General features: G+C 36.0%; 1 protein-coding gene across 1 annotated transcript; it reads right to left on the bottom strand.

The window, feature by feature from the left end:
- Window positions 1-788: 788 nt before the first annotated feature.
- On the bottom strand, window positions 789-9,820 carry LOC129226252 (zinc finger protein 239-like). Its single transcript, XM_054860853.1, has 5 exons — window positions 9,735-9,820; window positions 2,670-2,727; window positions 1,754-2,276; window positions 1,382-1,669; window positions 789-1,009 (listed from the first exon to the last, which is right to left on the bottom strand). Exons 1-5 carry the CDS (start codon window positions 9,818-9,820, stop codon window positions 789-791), a joined length of 1,176 nt encoding a protein of 391 aa, XP_054716828.1.
- Window positions 9,821-15,933: the final 6,113 nt, after the last annotated feature.

The raw sequence follows: 15,933 nt of genomic DNA, 5'->3' as shown, positions 1-15,933 counted from the left end.
AAAAAAAATAATTTATTCACTATTTACACATTTTAAAGTGGAAATCTTTTAGTGTGTACATCTTTGCCGCAAACATGTTTCATAAAAGCATGGCTTCTCTTAGTCGTAACCTTACTGAATGTAAATTCTGAAACTAAGTGTAATTTCTGAAATGGTATAAAACACCTTTGTAAAGCAGCCACAAAATGATAATCGGTCAGTATGCGTGCTCATAGGAATTATCTACTGATCAAGAGGCTTTAGGTGCAAAATTCAAGATTTTTACACAATATTGCAGAGAGTATTGTAATTTGTATCAGAGTTCAAAGTAACATAGCTTTTAGCATTAATAACTCATACGAGTTTTTTTTTTTTTTTTTTTTTTTTTTTTTTTTTTTTTTTTTTTTTAGGTTCCTGAGAATCTCTTAAAACAAATCTTATGCATACGTGGTAATATATCAGTATGAAAAGTCATGTGATATCTCAACAATCCTGCTTGAAATAAATAGTCTATCAGCTGGACCGAAAAATGCCGTCATTTATGCGATAAAGTTGGGCGAGGTGTCTTTTTTTTTTTTTTTTTTTCAGTTTCTTTCTGTAAATTACGAATATGCTTAGGCGGAAATCGAAATCGGTAGCTTTCGTACAGTAATTGTCAAAAAAAGCATCAAAATCATCAATTTTTGAAGTTTCGGCTTTCTGTCAATTGGAGTGACTTTTACCAGAAAAAAAATCCAAATGAAAATTAGTCAGTCGTTAATTATATACTTGAGGCTCCGCCCTCTGCTCGATTCGCTCGTTAACCCGTTTTAACAGGAAAATGGTTTTTCTTGATCATGAACGGTCATATGTCTCTTCAAGTGCGAACTATGAGCAAACGCCTTAGAGCACTGTTCACACGAATACGGTTTTTCGCCAGTATGAACCATTAAATGCCTCTTCAAACCTGAAGACTGAGAAAATGCCCTCGAACAGTAATCACACGAGTAGGGTTTTTCAACAGTATGACTTCTCGTGTGTAATTTGAGAGCTGAAAGTTGAAAAAATAACTTAGAGCAATATTTACACGAAAATGATTTTTCTTGATCATGAATGTTCATATGTTTCTTCAATTTAGAAGCTTGAGAAAACGTCCTTGAGCACTGTTCACACGAATACGGTTTTTCGCCAGAATGCACTCGTAAATGTGCCTCCAATTTTGAACGTTCAGAAAATGCCTTTGAGCACTCTTCACACGAATATGGTTTCTCGCCAGTATGAACCATTAAATGTCTCTTCAAACTCGAAAATTGAGAAAATGTCTTCGAACAATAATCACATGAGTAGGGTTTCTCACCAGTATGACTTCTCGTGTGAATTTTAAGAGCTGAAAGATGAAAAAATGACCTAGAGCAATATTTACACGAAAATGATTTTTCTTGATCATGAATGTCCATATGTCTCCTCAATTGTGAAGCTTGAGCAAACGCCTTTGAGCACTGTTCACACGAATACGGTTTCTCGCCAGAATGCACTCGTAAATGTGCCTTCAATTTCGAACGTTCAGAAAATACCTTTGAGCACTGTTCACACGAATATGGTTTCTCGCCAGTATGAACCATCACATGTCTCTTCAAACTTGAAGATTGAGGAAATGCCTTCGAACAGTAATCACACGAGTAGGGTTTTTCACCAGTATGACATCTCATGTGTAGTTTGAGAACTGAAAGTTGAAAAAATGATTTGGAGCAATGTTTACAAGAAAATGGTTTTTCTTGATCGTGAATGTTCCTATGTCTCTTTAATTGTGAAGCTTGACCAAACGCCTTGGAGCACTGTTCACACGAATATGGTTTCTCGCCAGTATGGACCCTCAGATGTGCTAATAAATTTACACGTTGAGAAAATGACTGTGCACAGCATTCACATGCATGCGGCTTTTCGCCAGTATGGACCCTCAAATGTGTCTTTAAGGCGTTAGAGGTGGAAAATGACTTTGAACATTGTTCACACGAATAGGGCTTTTCTCCAGTGTGGCTTCTCAAATGTCGTTTTAAAACTGAAGCATGAAGAAATGACTTTGAGCACAATTCACATGAAAATGGTTTTTCTTGGCCATGTACTACTTTCACGTGTCGCGCCAAGCGTGACGCTTCAGTAAACGCCTTGGAGCAATGTTCACACAAATGCAATTTTTCGCAGCGTTGTTTTAGGTTTTTAGCTTCAGGAAATGACTTAGAGAAGCATTCAGACGAATATGGATTTTCACTACTATGGACTCTAATGTGTTCCTCTAATTCTGAATCTTTAGAAAAATCCTTTAAACAAAGTTTACACGAATAACGCTGGTTTTCCTCAATAGAGACATTTAAGTGAGATGCCATTGCTGAAGTAGGCCAGCATAACACTCCAGTGAGTTAGTGGGAAATTCACAAGAGAGGATTTCTACGAAAACTAATTCGCCAATACTCTCAGTCACCAAGAATTTGAAAATGGCTTCAATCAGAAACCAAAAGTGTTTTAAATACAATATGTCATCATTGTTGGTGTAGAGGAAAATAAAAAGTCAAGAAACGCTCAGGTGACCGCTGATTGCCGGTTAAGGAACGTGACAAATGCTATTTAGAGAATACAGAATTGGGAGGGATTTACATCAGAATGCAATTTTTCGAAGAAGAACTTGCATGGTGTGTATCAATACAGAACTTTACCCCCAACGTCACGCTTGTTGAAATAGGACTACATGAAATCCACATTATTGCTTTGTTGCTGAAAATAAAGAAAACGAATTAGTGCAAAATAGAAACATCTTGAAGTACAAAGGTTGACAGAATATTTAACGTACAGAAATATTTTACTGGTGAAAAGAGAATGTATAAAGTTTTAAAAAGAAATCGAGTCATAAGATGCGTTTATAAAACTGATCACGTGGTCCAGTATAACGTCACGAAGTCATGGGAGGACACTTTCAACGAGCAAACTAAGCACGAGGGTTTCTACTTGTATGATACAGTCGGATCCCGCTACAACGCGATCCGACTTACGCGAAATGGCTACAACGCGAGTTTTTCCTGAGTAATGTTTTTTTTTTGCTGACGACGCAAATTCCACGACTGCAGCGCGAAATTTTTTGGAAAAGAATCGCAGAGTATTAATATGGGCTTCATTGATACTAAATATTGGTATCGCGAATGGACTTTCATCCCTTTGGAATCACTGAAACAGGAAGTTCACTCACTATACTAGTCTAAACATCGCTTTGCTTTCGATTATACAAATATCCACTTGGTATTTTTCACTCAGTTTTTTTCATTCTACATATGAACGTTCATAAAATTGAATGGCACCCAAACGTTTTCTTTCAACTAAAGTTTCCGAAGATGGGAAGAGAAAGTTTTTGACGATTAAAGAAAAGGTCAAAATTCTAGACATGCTTGAAGATTTAAAAAGTGCATCAAAAGTAGCGCGAAAATTAGGTATGAGTGAATCTTCAATTCGGATAATTAAAAATCAAGAAAAGGAAATCCGTAAAAGTTATAAATTAAGTTTCAATACTGAAGCTCGCAGAGAAGTGTCGAAGCAAAATACTAACATCATGAAAATGGAAACTGCTCTTGCATTGTGGATTAAAAGGGGCTAGAAAGAGGGGTGTTCCGTTCTTTGTAAAAGATACTGCAATATATAGTTAATAAATGGTTTGAAACAATATGAAGAGTGTTTACAAACGTCTGAAAAAATGAGGTATGCTTATAAAAAAAATACTAAACATACCTTGTTCCACAACGCGAAATTCCGAATTACGCAAGGTGTCTTGGAACGCATCCCTCGCGTAAGTCGGGACTCGACTGTATTTCGTTTCCGGATGACGCGTTGAAACTCTGGGAGAGCAATTTTGCTGCTTTGCCCAGTGATATAATATAAGTGTAATCAGCATTTATAATCACGTTCGTTCTAGCTGTTTCTGATACTGTGGAAAGTAAAATTTTCCTCTTGAAGGAAATCTATAAAAATTCGGGAATAAATTGTTTAAATAAAATTTTCAAAGAGGAAAATTTTCCACAATATTTTCCCAGGAAACTTTCCCCGTCAAAAAGTCAACTTTGTTGCAAATTTTTTGTCTGACGCAATAAAAATTTTTATTTCGTTTCACTGAATAATTTCAGCTTCACTCAAAGAAAGCTCATTCCACTGGTTATAATTCCACTTTCTTATTCGCATGAAAAAAAAAAAAAAAAACTTTGATTTGGTTTTACTTAATTTTTGAGTATTTTTTTTTTCTTTTTTTGCTGAACATAACTACATGGTACTACAAGAGTAAATGATAAGACAGAGTTCGCAGAAGATGAATAACCATTATCTTGCTAAATGAGAAACGAAACACAGGCAATGGCTTTACTCCATCTCTGACTCTGATTAACTCTTTCTGAGCACTCCTTAATGTGAACAGCTCGATATTCTGAACACGCATGGGCGCCCATAAATTGGGTGCAAGAAAGGCTCAAGTCCCCTCCTCCTAGAAATTAGGACTTCCTTGCTTTTAGTACTTCTTTCTTTGCTAAAATGTAAAAACATTTTTTCTCGAGCCATTAATGAATAAGTTATTAAAAATGTCCAATTTTAATAACCCTAGTCTGTACTGATCTCGGTTTCCATGGAGAAAATATCTTGCTAAACCATAGGGGAAATATATGAGCCCTCCCCCTTAACGCATTGACTGCGTCGTCGACAGCCTATATATGGACTCCCTGCGCTAAGCTAATTATTTGAAACAATTTGAAGGAAAAAGGTTTTATTGGACATTTTCTCATGAATAATACAGCATAAAAAACAAATCTACATTTTTTTCTAGAAATTTTCCACACTGTGATATTTTTCAAAGTAAGGGACAAGACTTAAGGTATTTCGTTCGATCGCGAGCACGCCTGCTTGCATCAGAAAATGTTTTCACATCAAACGCAGTAGTAGCGCCATTTTGTGCTCTCTTTTTGAACCTTGTCTAAATGTTCGTCTATGCGCGGCAAAACAGCCAGGAAAGCCAACGGAACCCGCTGAAAAAATATAGCAACGTGTTGGCTGGAGGACGAGTTATCTCGTCCCTAGCGCATACAGCATAATTCTGGAGGACGAGTCATCTCGTCCCTAGCAGTCGATGTGTTAAAGTTTTGCATATGGGCGCCCATGTTGAACACATTTTGATGGTTCCCAACGAATACATGTGCATTACAGTCTCCTTCTGTAAAGAACACTCCCATCATCTGGGCACTTTCGTTCGGTCACAGGAGTGTACAAAATAGTGAGAATCTTCTGCAATTAGGGAGTGGCAAAACCGAAAAAATATAGCGCTGCTATTAACTTCAATTGCAAAAGTCCTTCAAATGAAGAACAATAGATTGATATCAGGAAAGCGTTCAGTTCTGCACTCAGCTTATCGTTGCTTCGCAGGTGGTTGGAATCAAAATCCTAATGTTTTGGGATTTGTATGGTTTTTAAGGGTTAATCAGTAAAGCAAATCGTTACATGCAAATCGTTATTTCTACGTAATACCATCTTTTTTTTCAGAAGTAAGGCTGCGTTTAATTAAATTATTTTATATTCGTTCTAATTTTTATTTAGTACCTTTTTTACAACACTTTATTCTTCTAAATTCTTACTGAAACCAAAGTATGTTTAAATATATTTAAATAACAATATGTTTTTCCATTTACAAGTATCTACTTCATGTTCTTACATTTTAATCAGTGATTTAGTTTTTAGGGATACATTTGTTTCTTCTATTTTATAACTGAAATCTAAGTAAAAAATTAGTTATTATTTTTATTTGAAAGTGATAACTTTAAATTAAAAAAAAAATACTTTCACTTAGAAAATATTAGACAACAAATTCGTTTGCTGACAGTAGCTGTTAGTGAAAGGAAGTTATGAAAAGAAGCAAATTAGATGTTCTCTGTGCAGGTGGCTATTACAGAAACTTTGATAATCAAGCCAGCCAATGGCAGCTATTTTCTTATTAGTAGACCTTTATACCTGTAATGCAACCAATTGGTCGTCAGTTTTTTGAAAAATGTAATGGGAGTCAATGAAAACTAAAGGGAAAAAAAAGCCTGGAGTTAGAGTCAGCATGTTTTCTAAAAACTCCAACACCGACTCCTTTACCCCAAAATCAGTTCGACTCCGACTCCACAGCCCTGCCTAATTAAGCTTTTTAAGGAAACAGGGCGCTAAGTAGAACAGAAAGCGTTATAGTAATCATGGACCAAGGTTCAAATCCCGTTCCGATTAATCAGTGCATCCATACTATTGAGTATCTATGCGCTTCAATAGTAAAACGTAAATGTCTAATTACATTGTATCCTAAATCTGGGGGGGGGGGTCCAAAATTTAGACTGGCCTGCCCTTCTGTATTGAGCTGGAAGTGCCATTGTTAATAATGGTGGCGTTCTATGACGAGCACTATTTAGGTCGAACGGTTGTAAATAAGTTATGTTAAAGTTTTCGTGAAGGGAGTCAAGGACATTGGATCTGCTAATACCTTGTCAAGCAAGCAACGTGAACAGAAAGAACAAACAGACATTTTGGACCACCCACAATACCTTCTAGATTTGTCACCCAGCGGCTTCCGCATCTTTGGGCCATTTAAGAGGGCTTTGCAGGAGACATGTTTCCATTCAGAGGGTGAAGTGGAGGAAAAGCTTAACAGGACTTCCTCCAGAATCAACCACGATCTTTCTAAAGCAAAGGTATAGCAAGGGTATAGCAAAGGTATAAGCAAAGGTAAACGACGCACCTCAAGGCTGGGACCTATGTTAGAATGCCCACACATGCATTTATTTAATTTCCAATAAATAATATGTTCTTTTTGTGCAACTTTCAACTTTTCATTTGGGTAACTCTAATGTAAGGTGAAACAATGTCTTCTCATTGCCCAGAGCTGAACTTGCTATTCAAGTTTTCAAACCAATTTGTATTTTATTACCTCTCTTTGAAATAGAACTAATATCATTCGAAGAAAAAAATAAACAGTATGCACATGGATATAATTTTACTGAAGAAGGCTTTCGTGTCTCATACTTCAGCATAGAGAGTTTTTAAAATGATTTAAAAGGTAAAATGAACACAAAAATATGGTTCTTTAAACAGTCCGAACTCCTTACGTTTGCGTTTAAATACGAACTTCAGAACAATGGAGCTGAAATTTGTCTTTTTACCACCCCCCAATAAAAAGAATATAATGCACCAGAAAATATCCATGGACCACAGTAGTTCTTCCTGACTATGGAGTATCCTATGCTGCTTCAATTGTAAAGCTATATAAAATACTTTTGCACATATGTTTTTATACAAGCACAGACTTTCATGTCACTTTAAATTCGAAGATAGAGAAATATGATTCACAAACTCGCTCAAATATTGTTTATCAGCAGAACGGACTCTTAAATGTCTCTATAAATATCTAGCTTGAAAAAAATGTCTTTGAGTAGAATTTACACAATTATGGTTCTTCGCCAGCATGGATTCTCATACGAGACTTTAATTTGAAACTTCAGAATATACAATATTTACAAGAGTGTGGTTTTCCACCTGTATGTCTCGTAAAATGTGAAACGTTAGAAAGTGCCTTTGAACAATATTCACACGACTATTGTTTTTCTGCAGAATGGACTCTTAAATGTGTCGATGAACCTAACTTTAAAACAAGGTCTTTGAATTGACCTTACACAATCATGGTACTTCACCAGCGTGGATTCTTATATGAGACTTTAAATGTTTAACTAGAGAATATGTCTTTGAACAATACTCACACGAGTATGGCTTTCCGCCAGTATGAACTCTGCAATGTCTCTTCAAGGAAAAATTTGTGGAAAATGCCCTGGAACAATATTCACATGAATAGGGTTTTTCACCTGTATGTGATCTCAAATGTCTCGTTAAATCCGCAACGCCAAAAAATCCTTTGAGCAATATTCACACGAGTATCGTTTTTCGGCAGAATGGACTCATATGTGTCTATGAATCTGTAACTTGAAAACAATGTCTATGAATAGACCTTACACAATTATGTTTCTTCACGAGCATGGATTCTCATATGAGACTTTAAATTTTTAGCTAGAGAATATGCCTTTGAACAATATTCACACGAGTATGGCTTTTCGCCAGTATGAACCCAGCAATGTCTCCTTAAGGAAAAACTTGTGGAAAATGCCCTGGAGCAATATTCACACGAGTAGGGTTTTTCACCTGTATGGGATCTCAAATGTCTCGTTAAATCTCAACGCCAAAAAATACCTTTGAACAATATTCACACTAGTATTGCTTTTATGCAGAATAGACTCTAATATGTGTCTATGAATCCGTAACTTGAAAACATTGTCTTTGAAAAGACCTTACACAATCATGTTACTTCACCAGCATGGATTCTCATATGAGACTTTAAATTTTTAGCTAGAGAATATGCCTTTGAACAATACTCACACGAGTATGGCTTTTCACCAGTATGAACTCTGGAATGTCTCCTTAAGGAAAAACTTGTGGAAAATGCCCTGGAGCAATATTCACACGAGTAGGGTTTTTCACCTGTATGGGATCTCAAATGTCTCGTTAAATCTCAACGCCAAAAAATACCTTTGAACAATATTCACACTAGTATTGCTTTTATGCAGAATAGACTCTAATATGTGTCTATGAATCCGTAACTTGAAAACATTGTCTTTGAAAAGACCTTACACAATCATGGTACTTCACCAGCATGGATTCTCATATGAGACTTTAAATTTTTAGCTAGAGAATATGCCTTTGAACAATACTCACACGAGTATGGCTTTTCGCCAGTATGAACTCTGCAATGTCTCCTTAAGGAAAAACTTGTGGAAAATGCCCTGGAGCAATATTCACACGAGTAGGGTTTTTCACCTGTATGGGACCTCAAATGTCTCGTTAAATCCACAACGCCAGAAAATGCCTTTGAACAATATTCACACGAGTATCGTTTTGCTGCAGAATGAACACTGCAATGTCTCCTTAACGAAAAACTGTTAGAAAATGACTTTGAACAGCATTCACACGAATAGGGTTTTTCACCAGTGTGGGTGCTCATGTGTCTCTCTAAATGGGAAGTGCTAGAAAATACCTTTGAGCAATATTCACACGAATAGGGGACTTCGCCAGTATGCATTCTCATATGTGACCTTAAATTTCCCTTTCGAGAGAAGGTCTTTGAGCAATACTCGCACGAATAGGGTTTTACATCAGCATGGGATCTCAAATGCATCTTCAAACTTGAAGACTGAGTAAATGCCTTCGAGCAGTATCCGCATGCGTAGGGTCTTTCGCCACTATGGATTCTCAGGTGCGCCTTCAAAGTCGAAGAATCAGCAAAGGCCATTGAGCAATGTTCGCACGAATATCGTTTCTCGCCAGTATGGAACCTCAAGTGTTTTTTTAGGTTTGTAAATCGAGAAAACACCTTTGAGCACTTTTCGCACGAGTAGGGTTTTTCATTAGTGTGGACTCGCACATGCACCTTCAGTTCGGCAAGTACTGAAAAGGGCTTTGAGCAGTATTCGCATGAGAAAGGTTTTTCACCAGTATGAACTCTGAGATGTCTTTTGTACGTTGAAAGTTCAGAAAACGACTTCGAACACAATGCGCAAGAGTGCGGTTTTTCACCAGTGTGCGTTCTCATGTGTCTTTTCAGATGTGTAGCGTTAGAAAATGACTTTGAACAGCATTCACACGAGTATAGGGTTTTACTCGAATGGGTTCTCCTGTGTTCCTCTAACTTTGAAGCTGCTGAAGAATCTTTCAAACTGGGTTCGCATGAATCATGCTGGTCTTCTTCAGCACACAGTTTCAAATGAGACGCCATTGCTGAAGAGTATAAAAGTGCGCTAGGATGTAATTCATAAGCAGGAATTTTTGTAAAAAGGGATACTCAAATTGCCTTAGTCATTAAGAATTAGAAAATGTCTCCAATAGGAAATCACAGCAACGTAGCGTTTTTGTTGCATAAATTCTTACACTTGTTGATACAGAAAGTGATGGTAAGAAAAGTGAATAAAGATAAAACTCAAACCGAGAGTTACAAGGATATCTACTTTCGTCAGTTTATGTGTATGCTAGTCACCAACCTTTGCTTCAATAGTAAAACTGCGATGCAGATCCTGTCACAAAATTAACAAACGTATTTTTTTTACCATGATTTCATAAGTAATATGGATTTTTTCTACTTTTTTTGTACACACATATCATTACATCATTTATTTTTTTCATCTTTTTAAAAGGCTTTGCTGTCAATTTTGAATAAATTAATCAATATTAAAAAAATAACAAAGAATGACTTTGATATGCTACCAAAGTGGTTTTTTGGGTAAGAAGAGAGCAGTGAAATTTCTTATTCCTCAATATGTCGCTTCATTACTATTGAAATTTACTTTTCCCTAAACTCGAAAAAAGTTTTTATAAACTAATGCTGCACACTATCTATATATATATTTTAAAGTAAACATAAGTAAAGACAATTACATGTTATAATTTCGTGGTTTTCATGAAAGCTCAGTTGTGTTCTTCAAAGACCAAATGAGATATTCAGTGTCAGAGAGTTCGTAAAATGTTAATATTTCTGATAACCACACGAACTTGCTATTGCTGGAAGGAGTTCAAAACACAATTTCACTTAAAGACAAAACGGCAGCACCATACATTCACCCTTATTTCTGTCTATAATAAAGAGGAAAAAATTTAAAGACACGAGCCACCAAATAATCTATTGTTCAATAAAAGAGTACTCACGAAAGGTAGTTTGATGGTTTTTCTATCTGGTGGGTTGGTTAAACCTTGCAATTACTTCGCAGTAAGTTACCACCCCTAAGTCAGGGAGGTATATTGCTTGTAAGTACTTATTTCATATTCCAAACAACTTTCCTTCAATGAAGCTCAAATGCAGGAATCTATCTCTAAGCAAGAATATCCAGCATAATGCTTGACAGAATCACTAGCAACGTTAAAATGCAGAGGGCCTATATATTTCTGTGGGTGGTGATTGGTTTAATCCACGGATGCGTGTCTCTTTACTGTTCTAAGGTTTAAACTTGAAGGTATGGAAAATTTCATTTGAATTGCGCTTCTCCAAACATTTACTTCCATTGTGTATAAAAACAGAGCTAAACACCGGATCTCATGCTTGTTAAGGTACAAGTTTCATCCAATCCAGATTAAAGCTGGAAAGGAATAAAATGAATAAGTGTACATTCCAAAAACATCAATTTTAAGCAGTCTGGCCTCCAAAAATCAAGTACAAAATGTTTTCAAATAAGCAATTTAAATTTAAAAAAAAAAATTATACGAACGATAATAATGAACTTGTCGAAAATTATGGCAAAATCTTTCCTCTTACAGAAAAGAACAGGCATAAGTGAGAGACAAATATGCAAAACTCAAGCTTTCGTGATTTTGTGCGTAAACGTTATTGATTTTCAACTGTTGCGGCCAGTTTCGTCGAAAATAGTCAGTAGATTCAAGCTATGTCTAAAAGAAGTCGTTTGATCGATTCGTTAAGTGTACCAGTATTAATGGGCGTAACGTTACACGAATTCTGAAGTGTGTAGTATCATTGTTTTAAAAACTCAAATTGTTGGAGGAACCTTGTACTATGCTTTCAGTAGAACTCAAAGCGCATGCGTAAAGATCACAATCGGCGCAGAGCAGGTATACTCTTGCCAGCGGAACGTAAACCAGTGCCTAGAAAGATTAGTGTGCCGATCGACGGACGAAAAGTGAGGTCAAATCTGACCTCACATTCTTCGATTGAATTCGTTTAGATTCCCAAACATTTGAGTCATGTTTGTTAGTTTTCTCGGTCAATCAAGTTTTGTAATGAACTGGCATTTGGCACGTCGTTGTGAAACATTAAAAACTTTTGCCTCGTCCCTCAACTCAAAAAGTCTCAACACGGCCTTGTTTCTCTAAAGTGAGAGAAACTTAGCCTGAAATATGAAAAACAAAGTCTCCAAAACTGTTGTCAGAAGCAGAAAATCATTTCTAAAATAGCCTCCCATTTTTATTTTTAAAAAATTGCAATAATGGCATCATAATGCAGTGACATTTCGCTAAATTGACACATTGTTGCTGCATGGTATGTAAGAGGGACTACTCAAAACATGACGCGAGGCAAATTTTTTGAAAATTTTATTTCAACAACCGTAGAAATTTTTTTTTTAAATAAATGAATAAAGACTAAAATAACACGTTTTCCAGACTTTACTCCAATTTTTCTAAATAAACACTAAAACAATGTGTAGAGAAAAAGGTGTAAAAATGGGCACAGGTGCACATAAGAGCACCCTCCCTCAGGTGACTACAGGCCATACTAAAAACTAGCGACGAGGACTGTAGCTGGTGTCATTTGCCAGGGGTGCCCACCTAGGAGGGGTCATGGCGCAGATTGCGCCATTGAAATTTTTAGAAGTGGGGTTAAGGGGTATTTTTCTCATTTTTGGCGGGGGGCTCTTGGTTATGGGGGGGTCCTCGCGATATTTAGGGGGGTGCACCCTTGCTTGTAGGAGGGGTTGGCACCCCTGCATTTGCTAATACATAATATAGCAGAGAGCAGTTGGAAACATTCTTTCAAGAAGTGTAGTTGCAGCTTGAGTTATGGAGCAAATTGGTGCTGTTCCGTACTTTAAACCTTTAGGTGTGTGATACCGTTTTGTTTTCATGTTCTTATGTTTAATTAAAAACAATTTCACAGTGATATCCGGAAAGCGGAGACCTTAAGCTACTTTCTGAAGCACACTTTAGTAATGCATGCTTCTATGTTGCATATGATAGTGGCCATCTTTCTTAGTTGTAGTTGGTGTAAATATGGGCCCCATTTAAAGATTTTCCATAATTATAATATCACCTCTTTTATTTAAACAAAAGCAATTATTTCTCAAGCGATGCAACTTGTAACGTTCGTTATGGAAAGTTCTCTGAAGACACTCGGGGTTCCTGTAATAAATACATTCTCTGCCATTTCGTATAATAGTCCAGTCATCTGGTAGTTTTACCTGGAAAGTTTTCCGGGAGTTTTGAAAATTGGTAATTTTATAGATTTTGATGTGCTCTTTTCAAATTTCCACTTTGCCACCTCGTATCTTTGCCGCTCGCGCCAACATATTGAAAAAATGGCGTCTAAAAGCGGTATTTGGATGATATCTCCGTTCTGACTTATTTTACGATAAAAACATATTTTACAATATTAAACTAGAGAAAATTTCCTACAATTTATGTCACAACAAATTTTTCGTAAAATAAATAGCTTCGGCGTACGAGCGCCGCAAAGTATTATTTAACAAGCGTTATCGCAGAATAAGTCGTTCCACACTACTTTGAGGTTTAGTTATCATAACACATCGAGGAAACGCAGAGTTTAATTAATAAGCATATAGTACAAACACAAATTCAATCGATTTACAAGTTAATTTACTAACTGCATAAAAACTCACAATCCACAAATTAAAATTCTTTTTGTAGTAGAAATGAGCGAGAGGAAAAAGGCAATACGGAAACCAAATTCCATTTCAGTTATTTCTTCCTATCTGCACTAAAACACCGAAATAGACTCTCCCAACCAGGCGCCACGTGGATTCCCCCCTCTCTCCCTTTCCGAAATTTCTACCGGTAGAACTCAATAAACTATTTTAGTCTGCGTCATCAGTATACTTGTTACGAAAAAATTATTGAAAAAATGGCGTCTAAAAGCGGTATTTTGACGATATCTCCTTTCTGACTTATTTTACGACAAAAAAATCATATACAAAATTAATTTATGCATTATATATATATTAATTTACATACAAAATTAAACAAGAAAAATTTCCTACAATTTATATCATAAAGTTTTTTTTCAATATTGTGGTCAAACAAGCCACAGAAGATGCAGACACTTTAATAATCAATACTGCGATAAGTGTTTCTTCAGCATTCGATTCCGTAATTGTTGTAGGCGAAGATATAGATCTTCTTATTCTTTTGACAGCTCTATCTAAGCGATCAAACATATGTATGCTCAAACCAGGAAAAGGAAAAATTTCGCAACAAATATATACAACTGACAGTATCATAGATAAGACAGCCGCAGATCATATTTTATTCTTGCATGCCTTTAGTGGCTGTGATACAACATGTTCCCCTTTCAATCAAGGAAAAACGAAATTTATTAACGTACTACGAAAAAATCCAAATTTAAGTGAGTCTATTAAAGCGTTTAAAAATCCAAATGCTGATCCAGAGATCATTGCTAAAGCTGGAGAAGACTTCCTTCTTGACTTATACGGTTTCAGTGAAGAGAAAAGTAAAAAAAGCAAGAAAAACATGACTTTAAACGCCTATAAATCTGAATACTTTGTAAAATCCGCATATAAAAGTAAATTTAATATTTCGTCACACCTCCAACAGAAGCAGCAGCAAGACAACATTCTTTTCGATCCTATCACCAGATTCAGCAGTGGTGTGGGAATTAGAAAAACCCAGAGCAGTGGGGGCGGAATAGAAATAAGAATAGGTTAATTATTGTTATGACGCTTGACCCTCCAGCTCCGCAATCGTTACAAAGACTTATTTTTTGCAAATGCAAAAAAGGATGTCAAAAAGCCTGTGGATGCAGAAAAGCCGGGTTAAAATGCTCCGTTATGTGTACTAATTGTACAGGTGGTAATTGTGAGAATTCGCAAATTTTATCACATGATAGCGATGAAGAGGAAGAAACGGAGACTGTTTTCGAGCAAACGAATGATGGAATAGAAAACGAAGAAGCTCATGATGAATTTGATGATCCCATCGCAGATGATGTGGAAGAAATTGCATGACGTCTCAATCGATACTAAAGACGGTGAACCAGTAACTCTTGGTCGATCAAAAATATCCACGCGAAAATGCTGTTAAATAACACTTTTAGGCGCTCGTACGCATAAATTATTTATTTTGCGAAAAAAAAAAAACTTTATGATATGAATTGTAGGAAATTTTTCTTGTTTAATTTTGTATGTAAATTAATATATATAATGCATAAATTAATTTTGTATGTGATTTTTTTGTCGTAAAATAAGTCAGAAAGGAGATATCGTCAAAATACCGCTTTTAGACGCCATTTTTTCAATAATTTTTTCGTAACAAGTATACTGATGACGCAGACTAAAATAGTTTATTGAGTTCTACCGGTAGAATTTTCGGAAAGGGAGAGAGGGGGGAATCCACGTGGCGCCTGGTTGGAAGAGTCTATTTCGGTTAGCGCAGATAGGAAGAAATAACTGAAATGGAATTTGGTTTCCGTATTGCCTTTTTCCTCTCGCTCATTTCTACTACAAAAAGAATTTTAATTTGTGGATTGTGAGTTTTTATGCAGTTAGTAAATTATCTTGTAAATCGATTGAATTTGTGTTTGTACTATATGCTTATTAATTAAACTCTGCGTTTCCTCAATGTGTTATGATAACTAAACCTCAAAGTAGTGTGGAACGACTTATTCTGCGATAACGCGTGTTAAATAATAATTTGTGGCGCTCGTACGCCGAAGCTATTTATTTTACGAAAAAATTGTTGGGACATAAATTGTAGGAAATTTTCTCTAGTTTAATTTTGTAAATTATGCTTTTATCGTAAAATAAGTCAGAACCGAGATATCCTCAAAATACCTCTTTTAGACGCCATTTTTTCAATATGGCGGCGCGAGCGGCAAAGATACGAGGTGGCAAAGTGGAAATTCGAAAAGAGCACATCAAAATCTATAAAATTACCAATTTTCAAAACTCCCGGAAAACTTTCCAGGTAACCCCCTTTTTTTCGACCAAATGACTGGACTATAACGGTTGTTTGGTTTGAACCAAGAATTTTTTTTTTTTTTTTTTAAACCATGTGTGTGTGTGTGCGTGTTTTTTTTTTTTTTTTTGAAAAACTAAATAGTGTTTCCATAAATTTTACATGTGATTGGAAGATGTCCAA

Source organism: Uloborus diversus, chromosome 7 (genome assembly GCF_026930045.1).
Source record: "Uloborus diversus isolate 005 chromosome 7, Udiv.v.3.1, whole genome shotgun sequence".
NCBI classification, from domain to species: Eukaryota; Metazoa; Arthropoda; class Arachnida; order Araneae; family Uloboridae; genus Uloborus; species Uloborus diversus.
This window is presented reverse-complemented; position numbering and strand designations above follow the sequence as displayed.

Excerpts from the sequence above, each read along its gene's own strand:
- LOC129226252 (XM_054860853.1), bottom strand. The coding sequence starts at position 9,820 with ATGGCGTCTCATTTGAAACTGTGTGCTGAAGAAGACCAGCATGATTCA. Across the intron at positions 2,728-9,734 it reads GATTCTTCAGCAGCTTCAAA|CAACAAAGCAATAATGTGGA; the intron begins GTTAGAGGAACA and ends CTTTATTTTCAG. Across the intron at positions 2,277-2,669 it reads CAACAAGCGTGACGTTGGGG|GATTTTTCTAAAGATTCAGA; the intron begins GTAAAGTTCTGT and ends CTTTGTTTAAAG.